Below are 19577 nucleotides of genomic sequence, written 5' to 3' on the forward strand. Positions count from 1 at the left end.
ATTCAAAACAAAAGAAGCTGACTTCTTATTCTCAAAGCCTCAACTGCATAGAAGAGTTTAAAAACATGAGACCATTAAAGACCTGTGAATGGCAACTTAACCATTTCTAATTTTTATTTCATGTTACTGAGTATAGTAAGAAAGCATCATTGGTTTTGCATAGACTGAGATTTTTTTTTAATTTTTTTAATGTTTATTTACTTTTGAGAGAGAGAGAGAAAGAGAGAGACAGACAGACAGACAGACAGACAGACAGACAGAGGGGGAGGGACAAAGACAGACTGGGACATAGAATCAGAAGCAGGCTCCAGGCTCTGAGCTGTCAGCAGAGCTGGACACGGGGCTCAAACTCACGAGCCATGAGATCATGACCTGAGCCGAAGTTGGATGCTTAACTGACTGAGCCCCCCAGGTGCCCCTAAAGTTTTGATAACTAAGACCCTTATATTTGATAATCACGTCATTGTTATTTCAGCTTTATTCAGTTATAACTGAAAAATAAAATTGTAAGATATTCAAGGTGTACATTATGGTGATTTGATATGCATATACACTGAGAAAGGATCCTCCCATCTATTAATTAACATATCCATCACCTTACATACTTATCTTCCTTGTGTGTGAGAACATTTTAAGTTCTATTCTCTTAGCAAATTCCAATTATACAATAGTGTTATCAACTATAGTCACCATGTTTTACCTTAGAACTTAGAACTTCCATATAAAACTTCCATAGAACTTAGAACTTCCATATAAAAGCACTATCATGCAGTATTTACTGTTCTCTGTTTGGCTTATTTCACTAATCATGTCATCTTTATCTTGATGAAAACCACTGATAAAAATTCAACAGCAATAGTCCAAAGCTAGCCATTGCTCTAGGCATGAAGTATGTCTTTATGTTTATGCATTCGACAAAATTCTAAGGAATGACGAAAGAGAACATTTACAGAGCGTCAAGTACACAGGTGCTTTCTGGAAACCTTTCAGGAATAGCCAAGGTAGGGGAGCGGGTGGAGAAGTGAAAATCAGAGTCAGGATTCTTACAAGCCCTTTACATGGCAACTTCTCTTGTTTTGTTAATGTTTTTGAGTAAGAATTAATAAAATGATGGGTTTTCTGAATGTTATATACATACAGATATTTAAACCACAGACCTAGCTTATAACAGGAATTATCCAATACAATTTCTCATAGGGAGTACACTGGAAATTGGGACTAGACAATTCTTCCCTGTGTAGACAAATGCAAAATAATTTCAGCATGAAAATAATTAAATTAAATAAGTTACTGACCACTGAAAAACGAGAACTCCATAAATCCATACTGGTAACAAATAAATAAGGGGAGAGGAAGGGCTCTTGCTTATAGAACTCTGAAAGCCAACTGGTAAATGTCGAGGAAGGGCTGGAATAGAAAATTATCACTGTGCAATCATCAAAGAAAAGACTGGCTCAGGCAAGAATTTCAAGTTGATGCTAAATCTGGGTGACGAATGGAGAATTTTGATGGGAAGCAGGGTATCTGTATGGTCTAAAAGAATCTCTTACAGATTGCTTATAGATTGCAAGTGAAAAAAAAAAAAAAAAAGAAAGGAACTATACAGTGGATCCATCACAGCACACCTTAACTGGGTGATCAGTGTCACCACCCAGTAACAGATGGACAAGCCATGCCTCCCAGTATGACGCCCTGAGAAGGACACAACATCACTTATGCAATATTCTGGCTAGAATACAGAACCTGATTTAACCATTAAAAAAGATCACAAATGCCAAATGAGAAATATTCTTTTCAAATTCAAAAATGTCTTAGGAGGCAAGGAAATACCAGGATAATGTTTCAGGTTAAAGGGAACGAAAGAGACAGGGTATTTTACTGTAACAGCTGATATTAAACAGTATTCTGTAGCAGAAAAAAATGCTACAAAAAACTTCTTTGGGTCAAGTGACAAAACTGGAATACAGACAGTAATGTATTGTGGCAACATTAAATTTTACTGAATTTGACAACCGCAATGTGCTCATGTAGGAGAATCTCGTATTCTTAGGAAACACAAACATGTCTTAAAGGCCTGTGATATATGCATCTTTATCTCAAAAGGTTATGAATAAAAAATAAAAACACACAGAGAAGTGATAGGTCAGAAAGGGAGTAAAATGTAATAAATAGGCAAATCTGGATAAGGGGTGTACAGGTATGCCACCTACTATTCTTACTCTTGCAATTTAAGTTTGAAAATATTTCCAAATAAAAGGGTTTCAAAAAAAGACTAAATTGTTAATCCCAGCTTCCTCGTATGAAATCTGAAGCTTTAAGCCTTTCTGAACGTCACACAACTCAAACTAGGTTGAATCAGGTATAACATCTAATATTTTTAAGTGTTCAGCATACCACATAAAACAGCCAATAGAAACTATGTATAATTACCATTTCTCATGGAAAGTGAGATCTCCCTGCAAAAATAACTGATTCCAGGACTGGGATATAGAACTGCAAAAAGAGGTTGGAAATTCTTTTTGTCCCAGAAAATAGGAAATATGCAAAAATGAATCGAATAATACCAAAAAGTCACAGGAGGCAGCTTAAAGGAGTTCCCACTGGCCAAATTCTGGACCATTCATCACAGTAAAGAATGGCAATAATGTCACTGCTCCACAACTGCATAGTGAGACTACAGATTCGTGTAGAGGGAGAAAAGAAAGCTCATTACCATGTAAAATGTCAGTAACAAGCATAGAATGGACAGACTGAGAAAACCACTAGTAGTAACTAATTCAATCAGGCAGGAATTACTTACGAGTGAGCAAACTTAGGGATACAAATTTGATGAGGAAAAGGATATTTATATAATGTCAAAGTATTTCTGCATATTTTTAATTTCAAGAAGAAAAATGGTAATGTTACAGTGGGAAAACCAGGCAGATAATACCTTAACAATGAGCCATAATGGGAAAAATCAAAACACATGCCCCCTGATGTGACACACTGAGACCAGAATACCACTGAAGTAGTTTTGCAGCCAAAAATGCATAGCCTGAATATAATAACGAGAAAATATCCATATAAATTCAGATTCAGACATTCTAAACACACACACACACACACACACACACACAAATCTAGCTTATACATTTCAAAACTGCTAGTGTCATGGAAGAAAACGGCTAAAACTTCAACATTAAAGTATACTAAAAAGATCTAACAACTACATGCAATGTGTGATCCTGAACTGGATCCTGGATCAGGGAAGAGACTCAGTATAAAGCTTACTCTACCGGGGTGCCTGGGTGGCTCAGTTGGTTAAGCGTCCAACTTCAGCTCAGGTCATGATCTAACAGTCTGTGAGTTCGAGCCCTGTGTCAGGCTCTGTGCTGACAGCTCGGAGCCTGGAGCCTGCTTTGGATTCTGTGTCTCCCTCTTTCTCTGCCCCTTCCCTGCTCATGCTCTGTCTCAAAAATAAATAAAAACATTAAAATAAATTTTAAAAAAAATTTAAAAAAAATTTACTCTATCAATGGGACATTTGGTGCAAACAAAATATAGGCTCTGTATCAGGTATTAATATTGCTTCAAAAATTAAGTATCCTAGGGGGCGCCTGGGTGGCTCAGTCGGTTAAGTGGCCGACTTCGGCTCAGGTCATGATTTCGTGGTCCGAGAGTTCGAGCCCCACGTCGGGCTCTGTGCTGACAGCTCAGAGCCTGGAGCCTGTTTCAGATTCTGTGTCTCCCTCTCTCTGACCCTCCCCCGTTCATGCTCTGTCTCAAAAATAAATAAATGTTAAAAAAAAAAATTTAAACATCCTAAATAACGAAAAACAGGCAAATCTGGAAGAAGAGCATAAAGCAGCATTTTGTTTTGTATTATTCTTGCAACTTTCAGAATTACTTCCATGTTAAAAGCCAAAAAATGGGGCGCCTGGGTAGTTCAGCTGGTTAAGCATCCAACTTCAGCTCAGGTCATGATCTTACAGTTCATGAGTTTGAGCCCATGTGCATGGGGCTCTCTGCTGTCAGTGCAAGCCAACTTCAGATCTTCTGTCTCCCTCTCTCTCTCCTCTGCCTTTCTCAAAAATAAACATTCTTTAAAAAAGCAAGAAAATAAGAGTTAATGCGTGGATTATTACTATTACAATGACTAGAATAGAAATGACTATTATAATAAGAGCCATGAACACGGTTTCCAGCCTTCCTAAATGACACGACCAATGTTCAACCGTACTCCTCACGCGCCTCTCTCAATTGTCTCAAACCACAAGGTAACTGGATTCTGGGGTCTCCTCAAACACCACTGTCTCGTAGCCATGGATATCTTAATAGGATGACAAGAAAGAAAGATCCTCATTCTGTATTTCCTTGAAACATAGTTATGGAAAAGAGCTGAGAAATGCTATTAAGTTACACAAGAATGTTTTTAAAAAGGGATCTTTCACCTTCCATGGCTTTTCCGGAATTGGGGGATCTTCAACTTCTGCATCAACATCATTACTATGGACCCAAGTATCATAGCTACAAAGGAAATGAGAAAAGGGAAAAACAGATTAGAATTCAGATTCATTCACTAAAAAGACTTTTCATCAAAAGGTAAAAATATATTTTAGAAATACTATTAGGATCTAGTAACATATATTTCATACATTTTTGTTTCTGCTACTCTGACAAAAAAACTCTTATGTAGAGGTCTGTAGTGATCCTGACACTGTTAAATCCAAAGTTCAAGCCTCAGTGCACAGAATTTTAATGGGTAGATTACTCTCTCCTCAAAGCCACTTCCCTCACTTGGCCTCTAAGACAGCAGTATCCTCCAATGTTCCTTCTAGTCACCAGCCTCTCCTCAGTCTTCATTGCCAGTTTCTCCTCTTCTCCCAAACCTCTTCAACACTGGAAAGTCCTAAGTTTCAGTTTTTGAAACAATCCCTTTCTTGTCTATTCATTCTCTTGATCTCACACAACCCTATGGCTTCAACTATATACTCATCTGCCCTTTTCTCTAAATGCCAGACTCATGAATCCAACTGCCAATTCTGTATCTACCTACACGTTTACTAAGGCTTTCAAAACTAACACTGAATTTAAACACATAATGCCATCCTGACCTCAATAACGTGCCCTAGGCAATCATCTCCATCTCAGTAAATGCCAACTCTATCTTTCCAGTTGTTCTGGCCAAAAGCCTTGGAGACATCCCTGACTTCACTCTCAATCACCTCCTATAATCCAACCATCAGCAACTTCTATAGTTTGTTCCACCTTCAAAATATGCCCAGTATCTATCTACTTCTCACCCTTCTACTTCTGCCCAAAGCCCGAGTCAATTTTTCATAAAGCAGCCACAGTGATCCTTTTGAAAATCAAGTCAGTCCACATTATCACTACTCAAAATGTTCCAACAACTCCCACACAACTCAAAGTAAGAGCCAAAATCCTTACTGGATTGCCAAGGCCTCATGATCTAGTCCTGTGACTGTCACTCTGAGTCCATCTCCTAATACTCTCCCCTCACTCATGTTATAGTCAAGGCATGTGGGCGTTTGTTGGGTTCTTTAAACATGCCAGGCAGTGTCCACTTCAAGCCCTTTACAGAGGCTCCTCACTACCCAGGAATCATATGGCTCACCCTCCTATCTTCACATCTCTTTGCTCAATGGGTTCACTCTTTCAAGTACTCCTCCTGCTCCTCCACAATTTTGAAATGAGCATAAAATTATCTACCAAACTGAAACTGTGTCAATGCTACTATACTAGCCAACAAATTAACTGTAAAACCAAGAGATACCTAAATGAAACACAAGTATGGTAACAAGCATGGGCTTCCTGTAGCTACTACTCAGAAGTTAATTCAAAAGCGTCCGGAACAAGCACAGCTCTACATACCTATTCACAGCACTCTGGTAAGTTTCCCAGTAACACTTAAAACATGAGTTGGAGAAAAAAGTTCCTTTGCCAAGTTATGAATTATACCAGGTAAAGATTACAATGATGAGTCTGATAACCTTACATTCTCTCAAAGTCTTGAGTTCAAAACATTATAAAGATAGAAAGGCACAAACTCGAGCAATCCCCCCTTCCCAGGGTCCCCCATTCCACACTTTCAGTTATCCAGTCAAACATGGTTGAAGACAGATGGTCCTCCTCCTGACCTTTCATCAGAAGGTCGACAGCAGCCTAAGACAACACCACAGTGCCTGTGTCACTCACCTCACTTCAACTCATCACGAAGGCATTTTATCATCTCACATCATCACAAGGGTGAATACAGTACAATAAGGTATTCTGACAGAAGAGAGACCACACTCACGTAACTTCTATCACAGTATATTGTTACAATCATTCTATTTTATCATTAGTTATTGGTGTTAATCTGTCACTGTGCCTAATTCATGAATTAAACTTTACCTTAGGTATGTACATATAGGAAAAAATATAGCATATGAAAAGTCTGGTACTATCCATGGTTTCAGGTATCCACTGGGAGCCTTAAAACAAATCCCCTGCAGATGAGGGTGTCAGGGGAATGCTGTAGAGTTAATAAAGAAAGTGAACAGTGAACAAGGCCCCTTGAGAAGACAAGACTCACACTAGATGCTTTATCTTACGTGATAAAGAAAAAGTTGGCAAACAGGCTAATATGTTTTTACTGTTATATATTTAACATCTCTTATTATTATAAAATTTATTTCAACTGTATACTTCCGAAGCTTGTCATCACAAATTCGAGTTTCCACCTAAATGTTTCAAAGGGCAAATTGATTTCCTATTAAGACTTCCTACACCCTTGGAAGGTTTAACAGTACCAAGGACTATTTGATGCCTCAAGACTAGAAATGTTTTACAGAAAGCATTTAAATATTAAAAACCTGTTAGTTCATTTAAAGTAATCAATTCTGGTTCAGAAGAGGCTGATTAGCAAACTGACTTAATCTTGTCCTAATCAACTCAACCTATACGAAAACTGTGCATATACTCCTCAAATTTTGAACGTATCTAAAAACATTATTTTCTTCTTCAAAAATACCTTTACAAGTAAAATAGAGAGACTCAAATAGATTAACTTAAAAAGAGTGCATAACCAGACATAATGTGTCATCGTTTGATGATGAAAAATACAAACCTATCCAAGTCTTATTCCTTCCATAAACTGAAATGGACTCTGATCAACTCTAGATCTAACTACCAATCTAAAGGAGATACAGAGAAAGGAGAAACATGTTCAAAAACACCACAGTGATGCCATTAAAAAAAAAAAAAAACAACAAAGCACAGTGTGGTAAACTTTACAGGACAAGGAACCTGGTTTCTTAAATAATACAATAATACAATGCCTGTGGTGGGAGTAGGGAAGACAGAGACAGAACCTAGAAACTGAAAAATGTGCTTACAAATATATCAATGAATCACAAAATGTGGCTGAATTCTACTTTCAACAAATATCAATCTATAAAGTAATCATACATATCACTTATATGACAACGACTGGATAGAGGACACTGTATTAAGGAATTCTGTTAAGTTTTTTTAGATTTGACAGTAATATTACTTTACCATTTTTTTTTAAATGAGGCCTTGTTTTTTTAGAAATACATATTGAAATATTTACTATTAAAATGTTATATTTGGGACTTGCTTCCAATAATATGAGAAGGCTAAAAGTGGATGGGGGTATAGGAGAAGGAAGACTGGTCTGACATCAAAAACCCACAATGGACAGACTCTCGTGAACTTCATGGAAGGTTATCCTTTATTCGGAAGCATCCTATGTAGGTGTAATACTAATTAAACAAGGACCACCATTTTCATTAACATCACGAACATCTAGTTCTTACAATACTCTTTATATTTGAAAACTGAAACACACTATGAGTTATGATTATCTCAAAGTAATAATAACACTAGGGAAATAAATTTCTGCCAAGAAGAAAAAGTCTCCTCTTTAGACATAAAATAATTCATCCCTTATAGTATGGCATGAATATTTTTTTTGAAAAAATAAATAAAATAATCATAAAATATTAGAGAGAAAAATTCATTTCTTGAAGGAAACAAATCTAGATTAGCATTCTAATACTGTGCTAAAGGGGTGCTTTGGCAAATGCAGCAACCTATCAGTTTATTAAGATAAATAAAGCCATGTGACTGAACTGAGTTCCATAAATAAGAAAAATCAGTAATACTCAAAAAGTGAGATCAAGCAATGAAACAAAGTTGTCATTATTGAGAAAGTGAAACTACATGTAAATAAGTCTGGCTTGCACGGAGATGAAAAATCTTTGTCCCATATTTTAGGACATGTCGACATTACCTGTCTGGGTAAAACCCCCAGTGCACTAACACCTGCTTATCTTTTCTCATCACCGGTCTCAACCATTCTTCTGAAAGGGAAAAAGAAAATACTTTAGTTGGGCTGACAAAATAAATGAATAAATTATTATTTTAACTAAATTTCTACTTAGAATTTTTAGTTTGCTAGTAAGCAAACTCCAAAAAATTCTTCTCATAATTAAACATTGTGTCTATCATATTAAGGAGAAGTTTTTCAGCCATGTATTCAGAATTACTAGATTCTAGACCTATTATCCATTGCTCTTAGCAAATCCAATTGTCCACACAGTAAAATACTCTCCTCCTATCCACCTGCCTGTTTGTCTGCAATTCCATCTAAATCATGAACACTATATATTCTTTACTGCCATATTTTCCATGTAAAACCTCTCCTCCCTTTTTGTGTGAAGCTTTACAATTACTGTACATTTTTCAAGGTGTAAGTCATGCTTCATGTCCTTGATGGAAGTTTTACTACATGGTCTTCTTCCTCTATATTTACTGCCTCTGGCATCCTATAGTACTTCACACAGTGCTACACCAAAGCTTTTATCAATACTATTTTTACTATTTTTTAATGGCATCCTGTTAATTTAGTCCTTCCATCAACAATGTAAGCAGTATGATCACATTGGATATTTTTATTTTGAGCCTCCTTAGCAAAGATAGGTGCAAATTTATACAACAGGATGATTCTTACTGATTTTAATCATAGTTGGATTATATCTACATTTTAGCACTTGTGTGTCTGTTTCTTTGGTAGTCTAAATTTAGCTTAATAACCTGTTTCTATTGCTCAGAGGGAACTAGTCAAGTAAGCCCTTTGAAACCCAAGAAATAGCAAAATAGAACAACAAAGTGAAACCAGGTAAGTAAAGGGGGCTTTACGTTGCCAATTTCAACAAGAAATAGCCCCAGGTTCACTGACTAAAGGCATGAAAGACCACATACCTGTGTGTGTGTGTGTGTGTGTGTGTGTTTTATTTTAAGTAGGCTCCACACCCAATATGGGGCTCAAACTCACAACCCTGAGATCAAAAGCCAGCTGAGTGTCCAGTGCCTGTGTTCTTTTTCAAGCATCCAATTGCTCACCCGACTATCTTGAAAGAAATGTGAAAAGGAAGAAATCAAGCACTGTTCCTTAGCCTGATTTCTCAAAATGGCCAAGGAAAAAGTGAAGAGGTCAGTGGGTCTTTCATAACTCACTATGTAGTGACAAAATATACTGACTCTTAACTAATAAGAGCTGCCCTTTAGAATACTAAATCTAGGGGCGCCTGGGTGGCTCAGTCAGTTAAGCGTCCGACTTCGGCTCAGGTCATGATCTCACGGTCCATGAGTTTGAGCCCCGCGTCAGGCTCTGTGCTGACAGCTCAGAGCCTGGAGCCTGCTTCGGATTCTGTATCTCCCTCTCTCTCTGACCCTCCCCCGTTCATGCTCTGTCACTCTCGGTCTCAAAAATAAATAAACATTAAAAAAAAATTTTGAAAAAAGAATACTAAATCTATCTTCAAAGGTTGTGCAGCTTTTGTAGGTAAAGAAAAAAAAATCCTCCTTTTTACAAGTGACTTTGATAGAAAGAAACTATGGCACTGATTGCCTTTGGAAGTTTGCCTGGTAGCAAAACTAACTAAAGGTTAAAGATGTAAATCCACATTCTTCCCAGAGATGATTATAAGCTACACAGAACCAATAAAACAACCAGTTTTATGAGTAAAAATTAGTCCAAACTGAGGACAGATACATAACTCTCACAACTCAACAATAAAGACATAGTCTAACTAAAAAATAAGCAAAGGATCCTAATTTTTTACCTCTATACTTTTGCTTATTTTGCATTCTCTTCTAGGATGCCATACCCAAAATCTTACCAAAAGATTAAGGCCAATTAAATATCACATTTTATTTAAAATTTTGACTAATCCTCATTAAAGACATGTGGCATTTTTGAGGATTTTACAACACAGTTTCTAATGTGTTTCTGGCTGGTACTGCTATCATCTACACACTTACCTGAAACAAATACATGTAGGGAGCCCAGCACAGGGCTTTGCTAAGGGTCAACATTTACCTGACAGTCCGTTACTCTAAGGTAAATCATACAGTGTGCACAATCCTGTCTTATTGATTATACTAGAGTAGAATATTATCAGTAGTTAGAGCAACTGTAGTGCTGTAACTACTGATAATATCAAGCAAGCATCAGTACGCAGTAAACTAGGTTGTATTAAACCAAGGAGAAAAATAAAACCAGCACCAGTAAGGAATCACTAGTAGCTTGTATAACAATTACAGGTCAAATCTTTTGTAAAAGGTGATTTTTTTCATAAAGTTCACATGCTAAAAGTTTTTTAATCAGTCTTATTGGAGAAACAGAGCCTGCAACAGAATCAGTATTCTAATACCACAGCAATCCACTACCCCCATCTAGTGGAGATCAGTGGCTATTACCTAACAGGATAAAGGCTGAGAACCTGTTCAACAATGAAGGATGAAGTTTCTCACTTTATAAAAGCACAACAATCACAGGGCTGAGATTCTGACTGTAACAAATAAAATCAAACTTTTAGTTATCACACTGATGATGTAAAGACCTAAATGTAACAGCAAAACTAAAGTCTCAGAAGAGGAGACAGGTTGTAAAACTTCAGGGCTCTGGATGAGGCAATGGTTTCTTAGATTTGACACCAAACACAGAAGCAACAAAGCAACCAAACAAACCTAACCTAACCTCCTGTAATTGTTTTCAATACCTGTAGGATCCGTAGCAATGTCTCCCTTCCATTCTCTACTTTGTTTTCTTTTTTTCCCTGCTTATTTGCAGAACAATTGCAATAGCCTCATTGATCTTTTCTGAGAGCCATTTCTGACACTGCTGAGCATGCCTTGCTGTTTATTTTCCACATCATTAAGTTCTGTCTGTAATTATTTCCTTCTTTCTTTAGGTTAATTTGCTATTATTTTTCCAATTTCATAAGAAAGATGCGTGCACCACCGATTTTTCAGTCTTTCTTTCCTAATATACAACTTTTAAAAAATGTTTATTTACTGGGGCACCTGGGTGGCTCAGATGGTTGAGCCTCCAACTTTGGCTCAGGTCATAACCCCACAGTTTGAGTTCAAGCCCCACATCAGGCTTACTGCTGTCAGCGCAAAGCCCGCTTCGGATCCTCTGTCCCCCTCTCTCTGCCCCTCTCTTGCTTGTGCTCTCCCAAATATAAATAAATATTTTTTTTAAAATGTTTATTTGAGAGAGATAGAGAGAGAGAGAGAGAGAGAGAGACAGCACAAGAGAACAAGATGAGGAAGGGCAGAGAGAGAGGGGGAGAGAGAGAATCCCAAGCAGGCTCCACTCTATCAACACAGAGCCCAATCTCGCAAACTGTGAGATGATGTATGACCTAAGCCAACAATCAAAAGGTGGATGCTTAAGGGGCGCCTGAGTGGCTCAGTCAGTTAAGTGTCCAACTTTGGCTCAGGTTAGGATCTCACAGCCTGTGGGTTCAATCCCCCGCAATGGGCTCTGTGCTGATAGCTTAGAGCCTGGAGCCTGCTTTGGATTCTGTGTCTCCCTCTCTCTGCCCTCCTCCCCAGCTTGTACTTTGTCTTTCTCTCTTCTCAAAAATAAACAAACATTAAAATTAATTTTTAAAAGAGAGAGAGAGATGCTTAAAAGACTGAGCCACCCAGGTGCCCTCCTAACATACACATTTAAAAACATACATTTCTCTCTGGACACAGCTTCAGCTGCATCCAACAGAATGTTCTTGCACTTTATTATTCATTTCATAATCATTTAATTCTGAAGATTTTCTACTTCCATTGTAATTTCTTCTTTGCCCCATGGATTACTTGGCAATGTGTTTCTTAATTTTCAAACATATAGGGATTGTCTGGTAATCTTTTTGTTCCTGACTTCTAGCACAATTGCACTGGTCAAGAAAAAGTACTGAGCATGGGGCAATTAGCAACTCAAACCCGACATAATTTGGCTTCTTATATAGATGTCCTACAGAGATAGGTTATATTAACCAGAAGACTTGAGCCCTATAAGAGATGGGTTTCTCAAATTAATGTGGTTAACTTATTAATTCATACTTTCTTTCTCAACAAATCAGTTTCCATAGCTCTATAGAACTCAGGCCACTAACAAAATCAACTTTCAGGATAGCAGAAGTAAAAGTTCAGAATCTGAACCATTTTACATTCACCAAACTAAAATATAGTAGGCCTTGTTCAGACAGCCACTAAGCCCATCTTCCCCAGAGACGTTCTTTCATTTTGCAATGTCTCTTAATTTTGAGAACACAAGCAACATAGCAAACATTAACAAAGTTAATACATAAAGCACGTCTAAACTTAACACCCAGATAATATAACCGACAAAGAAATAAATAAAAGTCCAATGATTAGAAAGTTGGACATCACAGAATTAGTTTGCTTATTAGCCAATTCAGCAAAAACCAGAAAACTACATTTAAATAATCTGTGTAAGTTACTTAGTACTGCAAGTCTCTTCTGCAAAACATGGGTTATATCGTTTAAATAAATCTGATGAAATTTAAAATCTAGTGAAACAAGTTCACAACCAACAATGAACTTACCATCCTCTTGAGAGGAAGGATATGGATAAATGTGGTGGGAAGCCTTTGACTTCTCATCAGTAAATGTCCCCTGGAAAACAAATGAATAAGCAACATAAGAGTAAAGCACATGGCTAACAAAGTATGCAACGTCAGATGCAACCTGCCTGAGAATCTCCAAGACATTACTCTGTGTTTTAAGACTGTAATATTTTTATTATTTTTAGTCCAGGAAAAGGATAATTGTTAATAAAAACAAATAAAAACACATAAATTATCTACAGACACAGTTTATATTGTATACAAAAATCATGCAAGTGCCTCTGGGCTAATTCCCTATCTCTCTCTAGGTAATCTTACCAGGAGTATGAGTACTTCTAATTCTAAAAGTCACTCCAAAGTCATCACAAATCCTAAGTTTTTTTTGTGCTTCAGTGTCTTCTGTGACATACAGTGGTAATAATACGTATTTCACAAGATTTTGTTGCAATTTAGCAAAGACTGGTGACAGGTACTCAAACAATGGAGTTACTGATGCATTCTGAATGTCAGAACAAAAGATTAATCATCAGTATTCAATGATATCATTAGCTTAAGGTCTCTTCTGTAAGACTCTATGAAACCAGGGAGATCTTTACATCTCTCTAGAGGTTATCCCTAGTGAACAATCACGAAGCCAACCAGATTTCTGAAGAAAAACGGCAACTGAATGTTCAGTATCAACTGTATGAAAATACGTAAGTTTCTTCCAGGATGAGCTGGTAGCAAGAAGAATATAAATATAGCTAATTCCAGCTTGAAGGCAATAGCCAACAGGCTCATTTGTTCCATTTTTGCCTTCTAACATTCCACATATAATTAAACTACACTTGGGGCACCTGGATGGCTCAGCTGGTTAAGCATCTGACTTCAGCTCAGGTCATGATTTCACAGCTTGTAAGTTCAAACCCTGCATCAGGCTCTCTGCTGTCAGAAGAATCTACTTTGAATCCCCTGACCCCCTCTCTCTCTCTCTGCTACTCCCCTGCTCACTCGCGTGTTGCTTTCTCTCAATAATAAATAAAACTTTTAAATAAACTACATTTGACAGCCACTCCAATGAATAGTCCAGAAGAGAAATGAAGATTAAGTGACTTGTTCCAAATCCTAATGTTAAGTGAGAAGAGCAACCAGACTTGAGACAGTAGGGTCAGTATATGTAAGGACCATAGTAAATCTCCAAATGTAAGCAATATTAGAAATCCTTACTTCAGGGGCACCTGGGTGGCTCAGTCAGTTAAGCGTCTGACTTTAGGTCAGGTCATGATCTCACAGCTTGTGAGTTCAAGCCTCCCATCGGGCTCTGTGCTGACAGCTCAGAGCCTGGAGCCTCCTTTGGATTCTCTGTCTCCCTCTCTCTCTGCTCCTCCCCTACTCATGGTCTCTCTCTCTCTCTCTCTCTCTCTCAAAAATTAATAAATATTAGAAAAACTGGAATAGACAATATGAACCAAGAGCCTTAAAAATGTTTAAAAAATTTTTAAAAAGACATCCTTGCTTTAGGAACTCAGAAGATATTTTACTAATTACTGAAACATAATTCCACTGGCAATCTTTCTTGTAGCAGAAAGAAGAAAGATTATTTCAGGAGGCTTCTCAACTAACCCTAAGGATTAGTAACACTTTGTCACTCAAATGTTGTTTTGGAAACAGCATCTGGTTGTCCTCAGCTAGTTTACCATGATAAGGGTTTGCTTACAGTTCAGCCATGTGTAGTCACAAACCTACATGCAGTAAATACCCTAGGTCTCAACCTAACATGAGGCTCAAGGAGGGAAAGATGTCCGAAGATAGCACTGGTACATGTGAATCAAAACAAAGTAAGCTTACGAGGAAAACAGAATTTTCCAGTTCGCATATACAAATACAACACATATCAAAGGGGCAGGCAATGAGGGAAGACAGGTTTACTGGAAACAATATTTGATATCCTACCAACAACTGTGTCATCAACTCCTACTCTGTTTGTGATTCAGACCACAGTCTCTTTAAATTACATAAGCACATTTCACAATAAGACTATAATTAACTCCATACCAATGACTATTAAATGCTAATCTTGGATATACATGTGCATCAAATCACCACATGGTATATCTTAAACTTCCACAATGTTATGTGTCAACTGTACCTTAATAATGTTAAATAGGAAAATGCTAGTCTAGGCTAAGAATTAGAGGTGAGTGGAAGAGAAAAAAACTTGGTACTGTAAGAACCAAAAAGAGATAACTCATTTAAAGCAGACATATACAGAAACTAAAAGACGTTATAATTGAGATTTATAAGAAGCTTACTACTACACACTTTTCTGAAGTGATCATGTCTATTACCTGATGTCGTTTGATGATATCTTTCAATTTGTTAGCCAACTTCAGATCAATGTCTGGAATGAGGTAGATGCTGGGTCTGGTCAGACAATTGCTCTGAGGAAGAAAAAAGAGATTTTGCAATTCTCTTGGTTTTGAAATGATATCACATTACTCATGAATTCCCTAATGGCAAAAATTGACATTCAAAGCCACAGTGCTTAAAATAGGAAGATGTTTTTTAACATAGACTGCAGAAGTCTCATCTCAATATAAAAGGTAAGTGTTCAGCAAGCCACTTAATGTTATCCCCAGATCCTTTCTCTGCAGCTAAGTACACCTAGACAAAAAATGTTGGGAATCACAACCTAGAGAAATTCATCATATTTTTCATTAAGGTACCACACTGACATACTGGTACTCCTATAGCCAATCTCACCTGAACTGACGTTAACAGCCCAAATCTAATGTAGAGTTTCCACCTACACCTTTAACTGGTGGGGGGGGGGGGGGGCGGGTAGGGCTCAGGGGGAGATGTCCATTTTGGCTCATTGTGTAAGTTACTTAAAAAACAAAGGCTGTAGATTATAGCTCTTTTTCCCATTTCTAACCTTACAAATAGCAGTGATTACAACATGCATATTTTAACTCCTCAAATCATCACCAAAAATCAACATACTAACCAAAAAAGTTATTTCATCTGTGAGACAAGTTTCAGGCATTAAGTTTCTGATAATACCTAGCGAATTCTTGCCAGCTGCTTTTCCCCAGGAAGGCTAATTCAGTTCAGTGATCATTAAAAACTACCAATCAATAAAAATATTAGGAAAGAAAAGAAGAAAATTAAGTGTTCTCTCTTCCATGTTATATCTACTTGGGGAAATAAGATCTATATTAATGGCACAACCATGAAACATATCCAAAGAAAAGGGCTGTATAAATGAGTGACCAGTAGATTGAGAGTGTTTATGTTAGATATGAAAGAGATTCAAATAATGGATTAGTTGAAATAAAGAAAATACCATAGATTCTTTTGTCAGAAGTTTAGGATTAATATTCTATAAATGACAAGTTTTAGTCATATTTTATAGCTCTAATCCCCCAAAACCCATAAAAATAATGGAACAATAGATTTCAGAAATTTTTTCTTCCTTTGATCTTTTGGCAATCCAATAAAGCCAATCACAGAACTGAAAGTACATTAAAGGAAAAAAATTTTAATAATTTAACTTCCTGAGTTACCTGCACCAATGTTTTTTCAATATTCATAAACATTTCAACGTTACGATCCATTCGAGACGGATTCTGTAGATCAAACCTACGCCTAAAAGAGAAGAAAATCATTAATTTGTTCTCTACCTTAAACAAAAGTGAAAACTTAGTTTTAGCACTCAACAAAAACGAATTTGCAAAGATTCAGAAATTAAAATAGCACTCTAAAACCATATGAGGGTATTTTCTCAGTAGTGTAAGAAAGCAAGGTTAACATCACAAAATATTAAATGTTGTGACATTAAGATCCACTCCAGTCAAAATGAAGTACTAATTCCATGAAGTATCCCATTACCCTTAAATCTAAAATATTTTACATCATAAAGAATAGGAACCCACAGATCTAAAGACAGTGAACTACTATACCATTCTTTAAGTGTAAGGAAAGTTTATCTACTTTATATGTGCTTCAAAGTCATTTGTTCAAATTCAACAGTGTCTGTGCTCTCTTTGAGCCTACTATTGCCCTAAATGTGGTAAAATTCATCTATTTACCTTTTCTCTTTTCTTGATGTCTTTTTATGTAAGTACCCAAGCATAATATTCTGCTATTGTCTGCCTATTCTCAGTCACTTCCACATGATTCAATTTTTACAAATCTGAATGTTTCTTTTTCCCTATTTTTTATTCAACACTAACTTTAATTTTGCTCAGTGATTGAGAGCGTGTGCACTGTGGAGTCAAATTGCTTTGGGTTCTAATCCCGACCCCATTTTTATTTATGTAGTCTGGAGTGATTTACTAATCCAAGGATCAATTTCTTCATGAGTAACAATGGCCCATAAGCTTTTTGTGAAGGTTAAATTAGGTATACATGCTAAGGGCTTGAGACAGTATTTATGCTTAGTCTCTAAGTGATTAATCAATGTTAAACTACGGTTATAACATTCTTAAATCATTACTACCATGTGCTAGCTAGGATTAGGCAATCTGCATCTAGAGCTCATGCTCTCTCAGATCATCCTGTTTTATCCTGGAAATGCTCCCCACACTTCCAACCATTTTTCCCCACTCTGCAGCCTTTCTTGGATGTCACTACCTACTCCATGGACCTGATACTATCACCTCCAGGGCCTATCACAAGCCATTTTCCCTACGAAGTTATTCCTGTCTTCTGTCATGTTCCTAATATATCCTGTGCACACTGCTGTTACGGGCCCACAACAGAATCATCTTGTTTGTAAGACATCTCATTTGATGCCTTCAGAGCAAAGACCAGGTTTTTTGAAAATTGTCCTATGTATCCTTAGTGGCTAAAAGAATGTGTGGCTTTATAAAGCAAACCATTCAGGAAATTTTTATTAGGACTAAGGTCTAATATTTATTATGACTTTTTCATTAGTGTGCTAGGACAAGACTGAAATGTTTCCTGAAGAATTCCAATTCGGAAATTAAGCAAAGTGTCCACTAAAGCCCAGAAACAGGTAATTCAGAATAGAAGTAGTTGCAGCTTCAAAAATGGCATGTACATGTAAGAGGGACCTTTGTCCCAAGTAACTATATCTTGATTTAACCTTGGTACACAGAACTTTTTCTTAAACTCCATTTTTGGGGTTGTTTAGTATTCTCCTTCCCCAACCTCTTCCAAGCAATTTCCATTAACTGGCAGAACAAAAGAAAAACACACGACTAACTAGAACAACCCTATTAGAGCAGACAGGGGTTCTTTCAGCAAAACAAAAGGAGAGACATGTGAGTGTCTCCCCTTTCTAAAGAAGGGGTCACAAATAGGCTTCTGATAACAAAAGAACTATGTCTAAAAATGTCTCACTTCAGAGTGGCTTACTTAACCCTTTACCCATTATTCATAAACTGCTTCCTTACTAAATAAATAAATGAGGCTGTTGCACCTGGGTGGATCAGTAGGTTAAGTGTCCAACTTCGGCTCAGGTCATGATCTCATGGTTCGTGAGTTCAAGCCCCGCGTCGGGCTCTGTGCAGACAGCTCAGAGACTGGAGCCTGCTTTGGAATCTCTGACACCCTCTCTCTCTGTCCCCCCCGCCCCCGCTCATGCTTGATCTCTGCCTCTCAAAAAATAAATGCTAAAAAACAGAAAAATTTAAAAAATAAATGAGGCTAAAGGAAATTATCTCTCCTAGAAATCTGAGAAATAGTTTGAAAGTAGCCGTTAAACAAATTAAAATAGGGTTGCCTGGATTTACCTGCAAATGAAGATGAAAAGCTAAATGCATCTGGTAATAGAATCAAGAATTTATTCTAGCTTTCTGATTATTGGTGAGTTAAATTTCTCAGTATTCCAGCTAATAAGTGAAGAAGGAATGAGAGAATAACAGTCTTACAAAAAATTACTAAAATAAGGAGCTGTATCTATACATTATAATATCTACCTTTAAAAATTTTTTTTAAGTGTTTTATCTTAGAGACAGAGAGAGGGAGAGAGAGAGAGGGAGGGAGGGAGAGAGAGAGAATGAGTGGGGGAGGGGGCAGAGAAAAGGGGAGACAAAGAATCTGAACCAGGCTCCAGGCTCTGAACTGTCAACACAGAGTCCCACACAGGGCTCGAACTTGTGAACCACGAGATCATGACCTGAGTCGAAGTCAGACACAACCGACTGAGCCATTCAGGCACCCCTGCAATATCTCTTTTCTATTTTTTTTTCAAAATATGAACACTACCACTTAATAACATTGTAATGACAGCATGATTCTTCTAGGCACTGAACATCAGCTTCTGTCTATTAAAGCAGAAACAAGATATTATATGTCTCCAGAGAAAGGAACACCACAGTGTCTATGAAGTACTGTTGCCAAAAACAAAACAAAACAAAATCAGACTAAGCTTCTAACTACCACATTTCTAGAAATTTAGAAAGACTATGGTAAATAATAAACTAGGGACATATCAGCAAAATCTAGAACACAGAACATTCTATAAGAAAATTTGTTTCTGTAAAAAAAAAAAAACACAAAACTTGGAAGGATAAGAGCAAATGGAAAACTATTAATTTTCTTAAAGAGACTTAGTCATATCAACCAAATGCCATATATGACTCTTGTTTGAATACCATCCATGAGATAATCAGGGAAACTTGAACA

At 37.0% G+C, this 19577-nt stretch overlaps 1 protein-coding gene across 5 annotated transcripts in view; it reads right to left on the reverse strand.

Annotated features, from left to right (window-relative positions):
- The window catches only part of SMARCC1 (SWI/SNF related, matrix associated, actin dependent regulator of chromatin subfamily c member 1), a 173726-nt gene that overhangs the window by 120280 nt on the left and 33869 nt on the right, over positions 1 to 19577 (reverse strand). For all 5 annotated transcript variants that reach the window (XM_047094682.1, XM_047094681.1, XM_047094680.1 and 2 more), the window contains exons 4-8: positions 16490 to 16571; positions 15272 to 15364; positions 12924 to 12993; positions 8300 to 8369; positions 4434 to 4509 (exon numbers count right to left, since the gene is read on the reverse strand). In XM_047094682.1, coding sequence (XP_046950638.1) covers positions 4434 to 4509; positions 8300 to 8369; positions 12924 to 12993; positions 15272 to 15364; positions 16490 to 16571 — 391 coding nt within the window. The remainder of the gene's footprint in view (positions 1 to 4433; positions 4510 to 8299; positions 8370 to 12923; positions 12994 to 15271; positions 15365 to 16489; positions 16572 to 19577) is intronic.

Source organism: Lynx rufus, unplaced genomic scaffold (assembly GCF_022079265.1).
Source record: "Lynx rufus isolate CCGP_SWC_20201006 ecotype Redwood Valley unplaced genomic scaffold, mLynRuf1.p SCAF_4, whole genome shotgun sequence".
Lineage (NCBI taxonomy): Eukaryota > Metazoa > Chordata > Mammalia > Carnivora > Felidae > Lynx > Lynx rufus.